We start from the raw sequence: 20,925 nt of genomic DNA on the forward strand, positions 1-20,925 counted from the left end.
ATTAACAGAGGCAAAGCTGATTGAATTCACTATGGTAGTCGCCCTCGCCTTGGAGAGTCACGCTGACAACCATCATGTGATGGCCTGCAGTCCGTCAAGCAGAACCGAGGAGGTTGGTTTGCTACTGGGAGGGACCTGTGGGCTTTGTGCTCCGCGGATTGGTGGGCAGAAGCTTTCACAACTTCTCAATTATGTCAGTCGTCAAAACCCGCCTCTTTCCACCCAAAATAACATGGATGGAGATGCCTGTGGTATAAAAAGTATTGTAGGATAAACATTCCTTTCTTTTAAAACCGCACCGCAAACCCGGGGGAGCATTTATTGATGAGTTCATAGATGGCAGAGGAAGTATTATTAGCAGAAGATGGGAAATGTGTGGGGGTAAGTGTTGATTCTGTTTTAATAATTGGCTTATTGATTCCTCTGGATTTTTGATTATTTCATACAAAGACTGACTAGATTTTCTTTCAGCACTTTTCTAACAGTTGTGCCTTCTCGACAAGTATATCACTTTTTCCATTTTTATAAGGAATATGAGATACACTACACATTGGAGATCTAACTGGCTTTCAATATATTTTTGGCCCTTAAAAGCATGCTTGCCATTTCCCTTTTATGGCCATATATGGTAGGCTACAAACATGTCTTATATACAGTATGGCTTACTTTCAGATTTCTTTGAATGTATATTATGGCATGGCAACGTTGTTGGCCTATTGTAGTGGACTTCAAACCCTAGCCCAATACACATTACTGTGCATGTGTTGTTGTAGCCTACAGTGCATTCTGCTCCGTGGTTTAAACCTCTCTGCATTCATCTCTCAGCCAGTGCTTTCAATTCACTAAGGAATGCAGCTCATCTAGACCAGCTAAAGCATCAGAACATCTAAACTGCTGCAACTTGAGCTTATAAATGGCAACCTTTTCAACATTTTACTCAGAAAATGATACCTTGTAACTGGGACTTTTAATGGAAACAAATATGTGTTTTTAAGATCGTTAAAGCATCTTAGGAACTTCAATACAAGCCACTGAATCCAGGCTTGTCAGAAGACTAGAGCGACCGATTGGATGTTACAATGCTGCATTGTCTCTCTTCGGCCATTTTCATGTGTGGTTGTCTGTTAGTCTCTCCCGCTGGCCCTTTTTAAGAAGATTGAATTAGGTTCCTAGGCTAGCCATGCTCCACTGTGCTTTTTATTGTTCACCCTAACTTCTCCGCCTGTTTGTTTTACGATGATCGCAAGATAGAGGAAGCTTCAAAACTACGTGAGTGGGAGGCCCCAAAGTGTTTGAGTAATCCTTATAGGCAGTTTAGACAAGGACTGCTTTTGTTTTGGCTTGAGCTCCATATCTCATCTATGTAAATACATTTACATCAGGATGTTTTGAGTCTATGAACTCTATACGGAACTATAAAATGGCCCTGGGTACCTTTGTTTACACTCGTCTATTCATTCACCCAATATAAATATTAGTACATCTTGAGCATTTGTAGTCATGCTATAGGCTACTACTGTACACCTGCTGTGGAGTTGTAGCCTATCATATCCAGATCATTATTTTAGCTCTTGGCCTTATGTATTCTTGTTGTACTCTGCCTCAACCATTCACCCCCATACCTACAGTCCACTCAACCATTCACCCCCATACCTACAGTCCACTCAACCATTCACCCCCATACCTACAGTCCACTCAACCATTCACCCCCATACCTACAGTCCACTCAACCATTCACCCCCATACCTACAGTCCACTCAACCATTCACCCCCATACCTACAGTCCACTCAACCATTCACCCCCATACCTACAGTCCACTCAACCATTCACCCCCATACCTACAGTCCACTCAACCATTCACCCCCATACCTACAGTCCACTCAACCATTCACCCCCATACCTACAGTCCACTCAACCATTCACCCCCATACCTACAGTCCACTCAACCATTCACCCCCATACCTACAGTCCACTCAACCATTCACCCCCATACCTACAGTCCACAGCTGACTCTCCCAAAAGCAATATAGCAGCTTCTGTTGCTTTCTGCTGTACTCCTGATGAGGTTTGGTTAAGTTTGGTTAGTAGGGTGTAGTAAAATCCTCTCTCAGCTACTGACCCTGTGTACTGGGGGTGTCAGTTAAGCTGGCTGTGCTGGAGTTCAGCATCTGGACAGGGGAACAAGTTCAGGCAGGGCTCCTGACGACTACACCACCCCTAGGAATACAATAACACAGTACTTCTACTTAGCCTAGTATGTCTCAGTATATGCAGAGCCGTCATGCCCATAGGGGCACAGGGGCACGTGCCCCCTCAGAATATTTTTTGTATTTTTTGTTTTAATTTTGTGTTGTTTCTCTGTAATACTACTAGCCACCTAGATATGTTATGAAGTTGGCTTTAGCTAGCCCAGCTACAGTAGGTTCCCTGTCTCCCAACCTTATAGCTAGCTATCAAGAAGCCATTGCAAGCCATCAATCAAGTTAGTGTAGTTATCTTGTATGCTGACACAACGATTCTGGTAGTTATTGGTCGTAGTAGCCTACTCTGATTCTGTCCCACTCTGAATAATAGAATAGAGTTTGGCCTTGTAAAAGGGATTTTCTGTCAACTTTACATTTTAGATTAAATTTGTTCAATTGAACTGTCAAGTTTGTCCCTAACCAATTCTAGATGTTTATGTTTTTTACAACTATCTGTAGTGTGATTTAAAAAAAAAAAAAAAATCCTCAAGCCTTTTCTTGCTACACCAGGTTGGGGAAAAACGAACACCTGAAACCGTGTACAGTAATTCTGTGTTTGGCAGGTGGTAGCTGAGTAGCTTCCAACTGATTCGAGGGATGGACCAGTTCCAGCAGGCTGACTAACCAGGGCTGTATTCATTCAGGCACGCAACAGATGAATAATAAAACGTTTTGCAACCGAAAAAGAAAACAAGTATTCTTATTGGACAAGTCCAGGTTGTCCCTCCCTTTTTCAATCTATTATCTTCTGTTTCGTGCCCAATAAACATGACCCAGGTCCGGCCAAGGTCCAGTACAGTACAGCTCTCCTTGTCCCAGACAGTATCCAACCCATACCCTATTTATAATGTATTAAATGCTTGTACATGCAAATTCATGTACTAATCTCATAATTCCATACTAATCCGGCTACCGATAGAAGAATTTAAATGAACCATTTCGGACTCTGACACCCTTATACACTATGCTGTCATTGTATAGTGGCACTAATCTGGGCACCCAAATCTTGCATACCAGCCAGCTACTCGATTTGTCACAAGTCTGTCACAAGGCTATAGCAACACATTTTGTGGCAGCGGTTGTGTTTGTTAAAGTAGCCTAGTAACAGTAAAAGTTGTATACTTCACTTAATAATTGCTTGCATTGCAGAAATGTTTATCCAGAACTGATCTATGAAGTGTAACCTACAGTTTAATGCTCATAATATCAATAATACTATACTGTAAGTGTTGTAGTGTAGCTACATTCAGGTCAGCTTCCCTATGAAAACTGGTTCTGTACAGTACATCACAGAAAGCTGTTATGTTGACAGGTTGATTTTAAATCATCGTTAAGCATAATGAACTATGGTTATGTATATTTTCTATTGAAATGCCCAATGACCTGTTTCGTAGTATTTACAGTCACAGTTTGTACTGTTCTCTCCAACACTTAGGCCTACACCACACGACTCTATTAATGAAACGATCGTAGATATATTGGTCAGAAATTGTGCTATCTAGAACCTAAAATGCTTATTCTGCTGTCCCCATTGGAGGTCCCTTTGAAGAACCCCTTTTAGTTCCATGTAGAACCCTTTCCACAGAGGGGTCTACATGGAATCCAAAAGGGTTCTACCTGGAACCAAAAAGGGTTATCCTATTGGGACAGCCAAATAATCATTTTGGATCCCTTTTTTCTAAGAGTGTATTTAGGACCCTGAGTTTTACCTGATAACCTGTAACTAGGGCCCAGTTTTACCTGATAACCTGTAACTAGGGCCCAGTTTTACCTGATAACCTGTAACTAGGGCCCAGTTTTACCTGATAACCTGTAACTAGGGCCCAGTTTTACCTGAACCTGTAATCAGGGCTAGGATTTACCTGATAACCTGTAATCGGGGCTAGGTTTTACCTGATAACCTGTAACTAGGGCCCAGTTTTACCTAGTAACCTGCAACTAAGGCCAGTTTTACCTGATAACCTGTAACCAGGGCCTATGGGTTTTCCTGGACAGTATATGTGCTCAGAAAAAAACTCTGGGCCCTGGTCATATTGTATGATACAATTATCCAAATGTTATCAGATGTCTTGAATGTTTCTCATCAGGTTTTGCAGTGTTCTTAATTTGACCAGTTTCTCACAGCATGAAAATAATCCTGGAGCAACAGGATGATCAAATGAAGACCCTACACCTGTACAGCATCTCCTAATGTTGTGTCATCTTTTCCTTCCTCTAGTCTCTCACCAAGTCGCTGCTGGCCGTGGCTTTCCTGGCCTCGTTCGGTAGCTCCATGCTCTATGGCTACAACCTGGCCGTCGTCAACTCTCCTGCAGAGGTTGGAGGCACCACAGTAACATCTCTATGCAATAAGACACTGCAGGCCTACATGTACTGAAAGGCCTATTATGAATATACAGACTCCATGACCGAACCAATCCTTTTTATAAGTACATATGTACTGCTACACAAACTAAGACACCATATGTATTGTATAGGTTTACCACCATGAGTATTCTGTTCACGCCGTGTTACTACTCTCCTCGCATCTAGAGTCATGGGAGTAGTGTGAAATTGCTGATCTGGGGTCATTTTTGCATTTCCCCCACTATCCCCCACTATTGGTTAACGTTTACATTAGGGGAGGGGAAGCTGATCCTACGCCTGTACCCAGGGGGGAAACTTCACCCGTGAGCCGAGCCATGAGTCTTGTTGCCTGATTTCCTGGTTGTGGTAGATTTGTGTTGACCCGGATGGTTGAACCGTTTCAGTGTGAACTGTGTCAATTCAGTCAGCCTCACATTAGACCGTGTTATTTCCACAATGGGGAACGGTTGACGTTGTAAGGCCTGCTCTTGCAGAGCGTTTCCATCTTAGACTTGGATAGGGATCTTATAAGCTAAATTGATTTGTCTACGGGAGACAAAATGGTGTCATAAAAACATAACACACAATGGCCATTGACGTACACTTCCATAGACAATACAGTCGCACATTTTCACAGCAATTATTGGTATCTGAAGTTGAATCAGCCCAGTGTCTCTGGGTTAGAGATGATGATGATGAGTATGCCGTGTCTCTTGTCTAACTCCCATTAGACAGCTCTGCAAGCGCTATGCTGTCAAAATGCGTTTGTTACCAAATATGGTGTTTCGCTGAGCAACTATTTTAATGTACTCCTGTTACGGCCAGTATGTTAGAAAAAAAAAGGTCTAAGTAAAAATGTGCAAGCCACATTTTCGGCACCTTCAATGTATTCAGCTGACTTCTGACTTCTGCGTCGCATTAATGAGTGATTTACATTGGAGGTGACGAATATGCATTTTTTTTCGGTTGCTTGTACATGGAAAAAAAAAGATATGTTTTATTGTCACACACCGGATAGGTGCAGGGAATCTTTTTTTTTTTTACAGGGTCAGCCATAGTAGAGTTTCACCTTTTCGGCTCAGTTATTAGAACCAGTGACCTTTTGATTACTGGCCCAACGCTCGAACCACTAGGCTACCCACCGCTGGCTGCTTGCAGAGCTGACTAATGGGAGTTTGAATCGGAGCTTCCTGGGCATTAAGGAAGAGACGCATCATACTCATCTCTAACCCACAGACACTGGGGCAAATCAGGCCATACATGACGCATTGTTGCATGGTGAAATGAGTGAAAATGCTACCACCTCCCTGTCTCATGGATACCTGATGTTACTGTTCTTGTGGTTGTTGTTGTAGTTGATGATGGTGATGATGAAGATGATGGGGTTGATGAGGACAGGGTGGTTTTTAGTGATATTGCAATGTTTTTAATTTAATCCCGTTGTCAAATCTGTTCACGCCCTCTTCTTACAACCATTTTAGGAATGTTCATCGATTACAGTGCCTTGCGAAAGTATTCGGCCCCCTTGAACTTTGCGACCTTTTGCCACATTTCAGGCTTCAAACATAAAGATATAAAACTGTATTTTTTTGTGAAGAATCAACAACAAGTGGGACACAATTATGAAGTGGAACGACATTTATTGGATATTTCAAACTTTTTTAACAAATCAAAAACTGAAAAATTGGGAGTGCAAAATTATTCAGCCCCCTTAAGTTAATACTTTGTAGCGCCACCTTTTGCTGTGATTACAGCTGTAAGTCGCTTGGGGTATGTCTCTATCAGTTTTGCACATCGAGAGACTGAAATTTTTTCCCATTCCTCCTTGCAAAACAGCTCGAGCTCAGTGAGGTTGGATGGAGAGCATTTGTGAACAGCAGTTTTCAGTTCTTTCCACAGATTCTCGATTGGATTCAGGTCTGGACTTTGACTTGGCCATTCTAACACCTGGATATGTTTATTTTTGAACCATTCCATTGTAGATTTTGCTTTATGTTTTGGATCATTGTCTTGTTGGAAGACAAATCTCTGTCCCAGTCTCAGGTCTTTTGCAGACTCCATCAGGTTTTCTTCCAGAATGGTCCTGTATTTGGCTCCATCCATCTTCCCATCAATTTTAACCATCTTCCCTGTCCCTGCTGAAAAAAGGAGGCCCAAACCATGATGCTGCCATCACCATGTTTGACAGTGGGGATGGTGTGTTCAGGGTGATGAGCTGTGTTGCTTTTACGCCAAACATAACGTCTTGCATTGTTGCCAAAAAGTTCAATTTTGGTTTCATCTGACCAGAGCACCTTCTTCCACATGTGTGTCTCCCAGGTGGCTTGTGGCAAACTTTAAACAACACTTTTTATGGATATCTTTAAGAAATGGCTTTCTTCTTGCCACTCTTCCATAAAGGCCAGATTTGTGCAATATACGACTGATTGTTGTCCTATGGACAGAGTCTCCCACCTCAGCTGTAGATCTCTGCAGTTCATCCAGAGTGATCATGGGCCTCTTGGCTGCATCTCTGATCAGTCTTCTCCTTGTATGAGCTGAAAGTTTAGAGGGACGGCCAGGTCTTGGTAGATTTGCAGTGGTCTGATACTCCTTCCATTTCAATATTATCGCTTGCACAGTGCTCCTTGGGATGTTTAAAGCTTGGGAAATCTTTTTGTATCCAAATCCGGCTTTAAACTTCTTCACAACAGTATCTCGGACCTGCCTGGTGTGTTCCTTGTTCTTCATGATGCTCTCTGCGCTTTTAACGGACCTCTGAGACTATCACAGTGCAGGTGCATTTATACGGAGACTTGATTACACACAGGTGGATTGTATTTATCATCATTAGTCATTTAGGTCAACATTGGATCATTCAGAGATCCTCACTGAACTTCTGGAGAGAGTTTGCTGCACTGAAAGTAAAGGGGATGAATAATTTTGCCCGCCCAATTTTTCAGTTTTTGATTTGTTAAAAAAGTTTGAAATATCCAATAAATGTCGTTCCACCATCTATTGCACCTTGCCTATGCCCCTTGGCCATCGCTCATCCATATACTGATATGTACATATTCTCATTCACCCCTTTAGATTTGTGTGTATTAGGTAGTTGTTGGGGAATTGTTAGATGACTTGTTAGATATTACTGCACTGTCGGAACTAGAAGCACAAGCATCTCGCTACACTCGCATTAACATCTGCTAACCATGTGTATGTGACCAATAAAATGTGATTTGATAAAGCAGCTTTACAACCAGACAATGGTGTCTGCTTCTAGCAATTTCTTCTGACTTGACATGGTATCTATGGTATGTTTGACTCTTCCTCCCTCTCTTCCTCCTCTCCCAGTACATCAAGGCATTCTATAACCAGACGATGGTAGCAAGGAACGGGACGGGTCTGGACGACAAGACTCTTACGTTGTTCTACTCTGTCACCGTGTCTGTGTTTGCCATCGGGGGCATGGTGGGCAGCCTCATGGTGGGCATACTAGTCACCAGATTTGGAAGGTAAGACTTAGCCCCAAGTCTTAGACTTGCCCCTCCAGACATAATTGACACGCCACTGACATAATAAAAAGCATGAGCTGGCCCACACCCAGAGAAAATGATTTAGTGTAGAGGTGCTGACTAACAGAGAATAAACTGTTAAACTGTAAGCTATGAAAATAAAGAGAGTTGAACAGTCCATATGTATAACATCCCAGTCATTTATTTTGTAAAAAAAAAAAAAACACCAATGTTCTGGCATCACTTTGCCTTCTTCAGGGTAATGTCATGAATTCTTGAACCAGGTTATGTAGACAAACAGTGCAATTGCGTGGTCACAATGTTGAGGATAGCTTACACAATATTTCCCTTGCTCAGGATTACAGTCAAAAACTCCCACCTTCATCTTCTTCCATACCGGGTATGTGGATTTATGTAGCCCTCTCTCTCTCTCTGTGTGGGCTAAGACCTGTTTCCATGAACTACACGTGGACCTGCACAGATATCTTCCATAATGGCTCATAGTCCTAGACTGCCACGGGGTCAGAGACCCTATTTGGTCTACCTAGAACTCAACTGAGACATCCTACCCGATCTCCACTCTCACTTCCTGTTTACCCAGATCAAGTGATCTCTTGTGCTTGGTTAATACTAAATCCTCATCGTCTAAACTATGGGTCAAGTTACCACCTTCTGCATTCTCGGATGGGTCATGGTGTATTAGGAATATGGCTCCCACAATAAGACAGCTCAGACCAATCAGCACTCCTGTAAAGCCTCACCCTTTCTCGGAGAACATATCATCAGCTAGAGGCCAGCCCATACTTTCACTTCTATGAACGCACACAGGGAGGATAGGGCGGTGTCAGGGAATCTTCGTTAGAGAGGTAACCCCCGAACCCTATTGGTATTCGGTTCTTCTCCTAACTCTGTGATTGTTCGACAGTGTCAGTGTCTTACCCTCTTGCAATATGTGATATTAACCCAGGTAGCTCTGTCAGCTATTCTCACTGCGAAGGCTGTCACCAGGAGTACTTGGTATGCCCCCCCCCCCACTGTGGCTGCTTCCAGTCTTCTATGTCTACTTGTTCTGGTCCCTAACTCTGGCCTTCTATTTGTGATACCTGATTAGCTAAACTGTCATGCATTATTTATAAAAATAGATCCTAGTAAACTAACTCTAGGGATAATGTCTTGACCTAATATTTCAGTTACCATAATCGTGTCCGCCAAGTAAGTTGGGAACGCTATAAAAACATTTATTTTATTCGTTTATCATGCAATAGGCCACAAAGTGTCCTATTCTATCCCCCCTTTGATACATGGCTCTGCACATGTATCAATATTGCCACATATCTAAACAATGACTTAGGTAAGATTAGTAAATTATCCTTATGTCTTACATTATCTTGTAGGAGCACCCCTTTCATTCTCTACATGTCCAATTCTCCCTGGGGCCTTCGGTCATGGCTATCCTTTAACAATTCTCTGTCAAGTGTCTTATCTACTTTAAGAGTTATCTGTGCTGCTTTGTATGGTCTTAAATGTCTATGTGCTTGTCTAAGTAAACAGTAACCTTTCTCTCCTTTCTTATTTCACAGGCACTAGTCAATGCTACTATTTCTGCCTATTGTTCCGAATAATTTCTAGGCAATGGTTCAGTGTCAGGCCCCTTTTGTCTCCACCAAACAACTGTGATTAATGTGCACTGTCCCTTTAAAATGAAATTAACTCAACCTGCAATCCCCTTTACCAACCTGACATGGTTCCACGAAATGCAAACAGATTATAATGTTAGAATACTTGCACTTTCTGTTCCAATTCACTGGTGTTACCTAAACTATCAAACCAAGAATCAATAACCAGAAACTATCCCATGATCTTTACGATTCAACTATTCAAACCTCTCTCCTGTCTCGCTACCACTATCCTCTGCCCCTGAATCTAGTCATGCCTCCTCTTCCTCCTTTGACTCAGGCTGTGGGCGCCTGCTTCTTTTGTCCCTTCTATCTTTCTTATTACGACAATCACAGTGATTGTGTCCTACTTTCTTGCAGTGCCTGCATGGTGCCTCACAATCCCGAGCAGAGTGACCCGACTTGTTACAAGTAAAACATCTTTCATTATCTCGATCTCTGTCCTTATCTCCTCTTCTGTTCGCCTTCCATCCCTTTCTGTCAGAGCCCTTACTGGCTATCTCACCCAGAGTGGCCATCAAGTATTCTGCCCCTTTCAGCTTCTTCTTAGTCTCCTCGCGTTTACCGTGCTGTTCATAATGAATTGCATTTCTTGTTACTTCCCCCAGTTCTGCTAGTCCCCACCCCACCAAGGTTTTCTTTATGGTACTGCTAACCTCGGGGCGCATTCCACTGAGGAAAGCTTTCTTCAGCTGCTGGTGATATGCAGTGTTAAAACCATCTGCTATGGGGGGCTCTGTTAAACCACTGTCAGCGTTAAACACATCCTTCAGCCTCTCTAAGGACTGACTGATGGTCTCACCATCTCCCTGCCTGCATTCAGAAACCTTAGAGAAGTCTGCGTGTCGGTGATAATAATCCCTCAAATTATTATACAATTCTGTAATTTTAACAACGTAATCACCCTCTGCCGCCCATGGCACTGTAATTAAATGGTTATGCACCCATTGCCCTCGTACAGCTGCCCAGTCCTTCCCCACCAACTGCTGTACCGCTCTCTCCACTTCTCCTGTGTTTAACTTGAAGCTGGTTGTCAAACCTTCTAGATCCCTTCTAAATCCTTCCATGCCTGTTTTAGGGTGTATCATTCCTTCCACCGCTCTTTCTACATCCCTATGTGTCCATGCCCTATGCGACTTCAGCCTTCTGAGTGGTAAAGCCCTGTCTCTACCTCTTTCCCCCTTGTTCATCCTACATCCTCGTTCGGTTAAATCTTTCATGACCTTCCCTATGGTAGCTAGCCCTATTCGGAGTGGTGGGACGGGATGCACTGGCTGCTGTCTCCTCACCACCACGGTCTCATCATCAGGATTCTCTCTCCACGCCTGGTCTATCCGGGTGGGTTATAATTTAGGCTTATGAGGGACCTCCAGAGGAGCCGTGGGAGTTATTGCTCTCTGTTGCTGGCAACTTGAATCTTCCTTATTTTTCTTTTCTCCCTCAGCTCTCTTCCTCGCCTCGGCTAACCATACCCTCGCTGTGTCTAGCCCCTCTGCCAGTTGTTTATCTGCCTTGTCCCCACAAACCCTATTTATTTGTTTAATCATTGATTCTAGTTTTTCTATATTTAAATGTCCGTCAAATTCGTACTTCCTCCTCCATGTCGGGCCAAAATAGGTGTTCCTCTTATCTTTTCCCTGCATATATTTCTCATCTCCCATTAATTCCGGGACCTCCTTTGAGGATTTACTGCCCATTGTTAGTAACCCTTGTAGTTCGTAGATCTATTCTCCAAATCTGTGTGTATGTATTTCTATGATCTAAGTATGTGCTTTTTCCCGTTATCCAATTACTATAGTTGTTATTTCTGCACAATCTATGTGTGTCTCTTTTCGTGGGATAGTCAGACCCATTTTGCGCGCCTCCGGTAGTTCTTGCCTCTCTCCCTGCTAATATACTTTAGATCAATTACTATTAGATCGGCTAATGTATATTGGCCAAGTTAACGGTTAGGTCTCAACATAGATAGTTTAGTGCAGATACCTTCGCGCCATTACGGATCTGTGTTTTTCCTTTCTTGAAACTTTATCTATAGAGGTGTCGATCGCACATTAGGTCTCACCCGTATTACAACCTATTAGCAATATTCCAGGGGTCGTAAATCCCTAGTCAGCAGCCTATTTGTCTATTGATGCTTGTTCTTTTGACTTTAATATCTCGTATCTCCCTCCGCTATATTAGGCTTCCTTTCTTCGTTGGATAATCAGACCTAGATGTGCGGAGATCTGACTCTCACCTTTCTGCTAATATACTCCAGATCAATTGCTGTTAGACCTTAGTATGTTAGACCGGCTAATGTATCTTAACCAATTTAGCGGTTAGGTCTCAACATTAGACAGTTTATTGGTAGTGGCCACAGATACTCTGGGTCATTACGGACCCCCTTCTCCTGCTGCCTAGGTGGCTCTACACCCAATTCCTATTTTCCAATTGCCTAGAATACTACCTATATCAGGGTTCTTTACACAAAATTCAAAACATAGGTCACCATGTAAGAGTTCCCTGTGGGATTTTTAAAATCAACACCTAAACTACACAAAAAATCAAATATATTTCTGAATGTAGCCCGATCGTCAATTCCCCATAATTCATGAATAAAGATTTACTGACCTTCTCATAGACTGGGAAAAGCAATGTAGGTTAGATTCCGTCACCGTCTCTGCCGACCTTAGATATATACCGGCCTGTTATAGAACCCCAATGTCAAGGGACAGGTCTTTAATTTACGGGTCAATGACCTGCCTGTGCACGGTTTTCGGCGCACGGTTTTCGGCTCACGGTTTTCGGCTTAGTACCTTCAGACTGCAGGGACAGATATTGAAATCCGGCTCTCGAAGGACCAATTGTTAAGAGATTTATGTTCTCCATGTTCATAAACCAATTCAATCAAACTACCCAGTCTGCCAGATCAGGATTTGTAAGATACTGATTGAAATGAAGCAGACAGAGGCCCAGCTAAAATAGTTATTCACGGGAACGTTCTGGTCTGTTGTACAAAACAATTCACGCACACACATTCACACAAACATACGGGCACACATTCACACTAACGTTAGCACACGTCCTGCTACCCAGCCGACAAAGATTAGGGGATTCCGTGAGACTTTACTCCCCATCCTCCCTCAAGATAGGGAGACCGAGACCTTGGGAAGTACTCTCAGTGGCCCCAGCCAAGGTCGGCACCGAATCTTGCTCAGACAGTCGGTTTTTAAGATACTATTATAGACATATTGTACAGACTAGACATATGTACAAATTATGGTTATACATGACTCTAACCAATTTCATACGATTATATGGCTTCTGTTACGGTGCGTGAATGAGGACCCAAAAGCGAATTAACTTAAACAGAGCTTCTTTAATTACCAAACATAGGTAGGCTCAGACGGACCGGCAGATTCCGACAGGACAAGACAAGGTTACAGCAAACATGACGACAGTCTGGTTCAGGCATGAAACACAACAAACAAGAATCCGACAAGGACAGGAACAAAAACAGAGAGAGATATAGGGGACTAATCAGAGGGAAAAGGGGAACAGGTGGGAGAAGGGGTGACGAGGTAGTCAAGAGGAGACAAGGAACAGCTGGGGGAAAGCGGGGGAGAAAAGGTAACCTAACAACGACCAGCAGAGGGAGACAGGGTGAAGGAAAAGGACAGAGACAAGACACAACATGACAGTACATGACAGTACCCCCCCACTCACCGAGCGCCTCCTGGCGCACTCGAGGAGGAAACCTGGCGGCAACGGAGGAAATCCTCGATCAGCGCACGGTCCAGCACGTCCCGAGAGGGAACCCAACTCCTCTCCTCAGGACCGTACCCCTCCCAATCTACGAGGTACTGGTGACCACGGCCCCGAGGACGCATGTCCAAAATTCTACGGACCCTGTAGATGGGTGCGCCCTCGACAAGGATGGGGGGGGGGGGGGGAAGACGAGCGGGGGCGCGAAGGACGGGCTTGATGCAGGAGACATGGAAGACCGGGTGGACGCGACGAAGGTATCGCGGAAGAAGAAGTCGAACTGCGACAGGATTAATGACCCGAGAAATACGGAACGGACCAATGAACCGCGGGGTCAACTTGCGAGAAGCCGTCTTAAGGGGAAGGTTCTGAGTGGAGAGCCAAACTCTCTGACCGCGACAATATCTAGGACTCTTAGTTCTACGCTTATTAGCAGCCCTCACAGTCTGCGTCCTATAACGGCAAAGTGCAGACCTGACCCTCTTCCAGGTGCGCTCGCAACGTTGGACAAAAGCCTGAGCGGAGGGGACGCTGGACTCGGCGAACTGAGATGAGAACAGCGGAGGCTGGTACCCGAGGCTACTCTGAAAAGGAGATAGCCCGGTCGCAGACGAAGGAAGCGAGTTGTGGGCGTATTCTGCCCAGGGGAGCTGTTCTGACCAAGACGCAGGGTTGCGAAAAGAAAGACTGCGTAAGATGCGACCAATAGTCTGATTGGCCCGTTCTGCTTGACCGTTAGACTGGGGGTGAAAGCCGGAAGAGAGACTGACGGAAGCCCCAATCAAACGGCAAAACTCCCTCCAAAATTGAGACGTGAATTGCGGACCTCTGTCCGAAACGACGTCTGACGGAAGGCCATGAATTCTGAAAACATTCTCGATGATGATTTGTGCCGTCTCTTTAGCAGAAGGAAGCTTAGCAAGGGGAATGAAATGAGCCGCCTTAGAGAACCTATCGACAACCGTAAGAATAACAGTCTTCCCCGCTGACGAAGGCAGTCCGGTGACAAAATCTAAGGCGATGTGAGACCACGGTCGAGAGGGAATAGGAAGCGGCCTGAGACGGCCGGCAGGAGGAGAGTTACCGGACTTAGTCTGCGCGCAGACCGAACAAGCAGCCACGAAACTACGCGTGTCATGCTCCCGGGTGGGCCACCAAAAACGCTGGCGAATGGAAGCAAGCGTACCCCGAACGCCAGGGTGGCCGGCTAACTTGGCAGAGTGAGCCCACTGAAGAACGGCCAGACGAGTAGGAACGGGAACGAAAAGAAGGTTCCTAGGACAAGCGCGCGGCGACGGAGTGTGAGTGAGCGCTTGTTTTACCTGCCTCTCAATTCCCCAGACAGTCAACCCGACAACACGCCCCTCAGGGAGAATCCCCTCGGGGTCAGTGGAGGCTACTGAAGAACTGAAGAGACGAGACAAAGCATCAGGCTTGGTGTTCTTAGAGCCCGGACGATAAGAAATCACGAACTCGAAACGAGCGAAAAACAGCGCCCAACGCGCCTGACGCGCATTAAGTCGTTTGGCAGAACGGATGTACTCAAGGTTCCTATGGTCAGTCCAAACGACAAAAGGAACGGTCGCCCCCTCCAACCACTGTCGCCATTCGCCTAGGGCTAACCGGATGGCGAGCAGTTCGCGGTTACCCACATCATAGTTAAGTTCCGACGGCGACAGGCGATGAGAAAAATACGCGCATGGGTGGACCTTGTCGTCAGAGAGGGAGCGCTGAGAAAGAATGGCTCCCACGCCCACCTCTGACGCGTCAACCTCGACAACGAACTGTCTAGAGACGTCAGGTGTAACAAGGATAGGAGCGGATGTAAAACGATTCTTGAGGAGATCAAAAGCTCCCTGGGCGGAAACGGACCACTTAAAGCACGTCTTGACAGAAGTAAGGGCTGTGAGAGGAGCTGCCACCTGACCGAAATTACGGATGAAACGACGATAGAAGTTTGCGAAGCCGAGAAAGCGCTGCAGCTCGACGCGTGACTTAGGGACGGGCCAATCAATGACAGCTTGGACCTTAGCGGGATCCATCTTAATGCCTTCAGCGGAAATAACAGAACCGAGAAATGTGACGGAGGAGGCATGAAAAGTGCACTTCTCAGCCTTCACAAAAAGACAATTCTCTAAAAGGCGCTGGAGGACACGTCGAACGTGCTGAACATGAATCTGGAGTGACGGTGAAAAAATCAGGATATCGTCAAGGTAAACGAAAACAAAGATGTTCAGCATGTCTCTCAGGACATCATTGACTAATGCCTGAAAGACAGCTGGAGCGTTAGCGAGGCCGAAAGGAAGGACCCGGTATTCAAAGCCGTCTTCCACTCGTCCCCCTCCCTGATGCGCACGAGATGGTAAGCGTTACGAAGGTCCAACTTAGTGAAAAACCTGGCTCCCTGCAGGATCTCGAAGGCTGAAGACATAAGAGGAAGCGGATAACGATTCTTCACTGTTATGTCATTCAGCCCTCGATAATCTATGCAGGGGCGCAGAGACCCGTCCTTCTTCTTGACAAAAAAAAACCCCGCTCCGGCGGGAGAGGAGGAGGGGACTATGGTACCGGCGTCAAGAGCTACAGACAAATAATTTTCGAGAGCCTTACGTTCGGGAGCCGACAGAGAGTATAGTCTACCCCGGGGGGGGGGGGGGTGGTTCCCGGAAGGAGATCAATACTACAATCATACGACCGGTGTGGAGGAAGAGAGGTGGCCCTGGACCGACTGAACACCGTGCGCAGATCGTGATATTCCTCCGGCACCCCTGTCAAATCACCAGGCTCCTCCTGTGAAGAAGAGACAGAGGAAACAGGAGGGATAGCAGACATTAAACATTTCACATGACAAGAGACGTTCCAGGAGAGGATAGAATTACTAGACCAATTAATTATCAGGATTATGACAAACTAGCCAGGGATGGCCCAAAACAACAGGTGTAAAAGGTGAACGAAAAATTAAAAAAGAAATGGTTTCACTATGATTACCAGAAACAGTGAGGGTTAAAGGTAGCGTCTCACGCTGAATCCTGGGGAGAGGACTACCATCCAGGGCGAACAAGGCCGTGGGCTCCTTTAACTGTCTGAGAGGAATGTCATGTTCCCGAGCCCAGGTCTCGTCCATAAAACAGCCCTCCGCCCCAGAGTCTATTAAGGCACTGCAGGAAGCTGACGAACCGGTCCAGCGTAGATGGACCGACAAGGTAGTGCAGGATCTTGAAGGAGAGACAGGAGTAGTAGCGCTCACCAGTAGCCCTCCGCTTACTGACGAGCTCTGGCCTTTTACTGGACATGAAGTGACAAAATGACCAGCGGAACCGCAATAGAGACAGAGGCGGTTGGTGATTCTCCGTTCCCTCTCCTTAGTCGAGATGCGGATACCTCCCAGCTGCATGGGCTCAGCACCCGAGCCGGCAGAGGAAGATGGTAGTGATGCGGAGAGGGGAGCGACGGAGAGCGCGAGCTCCTTTCCACGAGCTCGGTGACGAAGATCAACCCGTCGCTCAATGCGAATAGCGAGTTCAATCAAGGAATCCACGCTGGAAGGAACCTCCCGGGAGAGAATCTCATCCTTTACCTCTGCGCGGAGACCCTCCAGAAGACGAGCGAGCAAGGCCGGCTCGTTCCAGCCACTGGAGACAGCAAGAGTGCGAAACTCAATAGAGTAGTCTGTTATGGATCGATTACCTTGACATAGGGAAGACAGGGCCCTGGAAGCCTCCTCCCCAAAAACAGATCGATCAAAAACCCGTATCATCTCCTCCTTAAAGTCCTGATACTGGTTAGTACACTCAGCCCTTGCCTCCCAGATTGCCGTGCCCCACTCACGAGCCCGTCCAATAAGGAGAGATATGACGTAGGCGACACGAGCAGTGCTCCTGGAGTAAGTGTTGGGCTGGAGAGAAAACACAATATCACACTGGGTGAGGAACGAGCGGCATTCAGTGGGCTCCCCAGAGTAACACGGCGGGTTATTGATTCTGGGCTCCGGAGATTCGAAAGCCCTGGAAGTGGCCGGTGGATCGAGGCGGAGATGGTGAACCTGTTCTGTGAGGTTGGAGACTTGGGTGGCCAGGGTCTCAACGGCATGTCGAGCAGCAGACACTTCCTGCTCGTGTCTGCCTAGCATCGCTCCCTGGATCCCGACGGCTGAGTGGAGAGGATCCGAAGTCGCTGGGTCCATTCTTGGTCGGATTCTTCTGTTACGGTGCGTGAATGAGGACCCAAAAGCGAATTAACTTAAACAGAGCTTCTTTAATTACCAAACATAGGTAGGCTCAGACGGACCGGCAGATTCCAACAGGACAAGACAAGGTTACAGCAAACATGACGACAGTCTGGTTCAGGCATGAAACACAACAAACAAGAATCCGACAAGGACAGGAACAAAAACAGAGAGAGATATAGGGGACTAATCAGAGGGAAAAGGGGAACAGGTGGGAGAAGGGGTGACGAGGTAGTCAAGAGGAGACAAGGAACAGCTGGGGGAAAGCGGGGGAGAAAAGGTAACCTAACAACGACCAGCAGAGGGAGACAGGGTGAAGGGAAAGGACAGAGACAAGACACAACATGACAGTACATGACAGCTTCAGGGTAGATATGGCTTCAGGGTGGAATATTCTAGTCATTCATATAAATTCCATCAACACAAAGGTCCTTCCACCAAGTATTTTCTCAGGGGGGTGGAGACTTATCAATTTATGATATTTAATATTTTCCTAATTTGGAAAATGTTCGATAACTTTCTCTGACTTTTAAAATGTGGAGTAAGTTGTTTAGATATGTATGGAAGAAAAAATAATTGAATCCCTTTTTAGATTTAATTTTGAGGCAGCAAAAGATTTTTGCGAAAATGGGGAAAGGAAAAGAGTCAATGGAAAACTGGTCAAACATCTAAAACTAATGATTTACACTGTGGAAAATGATGTATGTTGGAAATCATTCAGACATTCATGCATACTTAGGCTACATCTCTTCGTGTTACGAAAGTCATACATTTAAATTCGGTGTTTGAGAATATTGGATTTCCAGTATGTAGAAGCCAATGGTTTGTAGAAGGTTTCTCAGGCTGACTGTTCTGCTGTCTACAGGAAAGGCACCCTGGTGAGAATCACATGTCTGGTGTTTATAGGTGGAGCCTTCATGGGCTTCAGCAGGACCTTCGGCTCTCCAGAGATGATCATTGTTGGACGCTTCATCACAGGAGTACACTCAGGTAATGCAATAACAGATAAGAAATCAAATCAAAATCAAATCAAACAGAGAATAATACCATTATGTCCTACCGTCCTTAACATGTTGAGTAAGGATTAGGAAACACTATTTGAGTGGGTAATCATAAGGCCGAGAGAGAGAGAGAGAGTACTTGCGTCAGGTGTCAATAGCACATACTGTAGGTAACTTGACACCTGACGCAAGTACTCTCTCTCTCTCTCGGTCTCTCTCTCTACCGCACCTGCTGTCTCGACCTCTGAATGCTCGGCTATGTAAAGCCAACTGACATTTACTCCTGAGGTGCTGATCTGTTGCAACCTCTATAACTGCTATTTGACCCTGGTGGTCATCTATGAACATTTGAACATCTTGGAGGAGCAATCTGGCCATAATGGCCATGCATTCTTATAATCTCCATCCGGCACAGCCAGAAGAGGACTGGCCACCCCTCAGAGACTGATTCCTCTCTAGGTTTCTTCCTAGGTTCCTGCATTTCTAGGGAGTTTTTCCTAGCCACCGTGCTTCTACACCTGCATTGCTTGCTGTTTGGAGTTTTAGGCTTGGTTTCTGCTGATGTAAAGGGCTTTAAATAAACACAGTTGATGTATGCATTTCTGTGTGTTGTGTTTTACTTATCTGAATGAATCAGGTCTTCTTTCTGTTGCTCTACAACATATGATCAGCCTTTATCAGCAACAATGCTAGCTGTAAGGTTAACTGCTAGTGCTGAATCTGATCTGTGTAATGTACATATCCCCCTCCCTCCAGGTATCTCTCTGAGTGTGGTACCTATGTACCTGGGGGTGATAGCACCGAAGAACCTCTATGACCTCTCACCTCTGTTCCCCTCCCACCAGGCATCGCTCTGAGTGTGGTACCTATGTACCTGGGGGTGATGGCACCGAAGAACCGCTATGACCTCTCACCTCTGTTCCCCTCCCACCAGGTATCTCTCTGAGTGTGGTGCCAATGTATCTTGGGGAGATAGCACCTAAGAACCTGCGAGGCTTCCTGGGCCTGGTGCCTAGCATCTTTATCTGTCTGGGAGTCTTCATCGCTCAGATCCTGGGGCTACATGAACTACTGGGAAAGGTGCAGTAAAATCTTATCCTTAATATCTTAGTTCATAGTTAAGCTTCTTTGTTGGTCTTTTCTTTGGCGTAAATAGATAAAGAACTTTTGGTGAGGTAAAGACAAATGAAACGTACCCTCTTAAACTCTGACGCCCTCTGGTGGCATTTTCTAAACCCCGCATAATATTGTACACTACGTTCATAAAGTGTATTTCGGTTTCCAAACTACAAGTCCTACAAACACATGCTTGGTACTGTTACAAAGGTGAGAACTGTGGGATTCCGATAAAGGTGAATAATGTGACTAAAACAGAGCCTGAGATGCAGCAGGCCTAAAACCCTTGAAATGCACAGATTTTTGTTGTTGTTGTTTATTTCTTCACGGAGGGGGGATGGGGAATAAGACCTTTCACTGTCTAGGTTTGAAATAAAATATGTCACCAATTACTATTCCCCGCCAAAAATATGTATATATTTTAAGTAATGGTGGCACTCTAAACATGCACACATTTCCATAGGAAAACAGCCATTTTAAAAGTGTAGGGCTTGTGCAAAAATCCATGCCATCATTTTTCGTATTACAAGAATTATATGCATACGAAGAGAAAGATGAAGTCTCTACCTATCCATTGATGTAAATATAACCCCTGTCTGATTCCTAGTTCGTCCACTAGATACGAGAACACATGACGTCTCATGGCCACATGAAACCAGTTGGTTAGGGTAGCGAGTCACTGTTCCAAAATGGCTGAACGGATTTTCAAATCTGACATAAAAAATAAGACGCAAACAAGTGAAGAAACTTCTAACTTATTATCCCATTCACTTGTCCTATTGTAAATGAGTGAGAGTTTAAGGATGCATGTGGAGGATGCATACAAGGTAATGTGGATAGAGAAAGAAATTCATTGCTTTACATTGACCATTAGGGTGTACCCTTTCCATGCATACTAAATGTTTGCACTTTTGGTGACTTGACCAACCAGTCTAATATACTCTATGAATATACAGTATCCATGATATATGGCCTTTATGATGGTGGTGGGGGGGAGAGATTCTTATGACATTGCCAGCAGTAATATTTTAATTCAATTTCCAAAAAGGCAATGTCTATGTCTATCAAATGATATGTCACTC

General features: G+C 45.1%; 1 protein-coding gene across 1 annotated transcript in view; it reads left to right on the forward strand.

Moving 5' to 3' along the window:
• The first annotated feature begins 224 nt into the window (after nt 1-224).
• The window catches only part of LOC110493513 (solute carrier family 2, facilitated glucose transporter member 9), a 41,906-nt gene continuing 21,205 nt past the window's right edge, over nt 225-20,925 (forward strand). The window contains exons 1-5 of the mRNA XM_021567826.3: nt 225-381; nt 4,463-4,561; nt 7,921-8,081; nt 18,592-18,716; nt 19,662-19,807. Coding sequence (XP_021423501.3) covers nt 337-381; nt 4,463-4,561; nt 7,921-8,081; nt 18,592-18,716; nt 19,662-19,807 — 576 coding nt within the window. The 5' untranslated portion in view covers nt 225-336. The remainder of the gene's footprint in view (nt 382-4,462; nt 4,562-7,920; nt 8,082-18,591; nt 18,717-19,661; nt 19,808-20,925) is intronic.

The sequence above is a fragment of the Oncorhynchus mykiss genome, chromosome 17 (genome assembly GCF_057628025.1).
Source record: "Oncorhynchus mykiss isolate SJ-2025 chromosome 17, ASM5762802v1, whole genome shotgun sequence".
Taxonomy (NCBI): domain Eukaryota; kingdom Metazoa; phylum Chordata; class Actinopteri; order Salmoniformes; family Salmonidae; genus Oncorhynchus; species Oncorhynchus mykiss.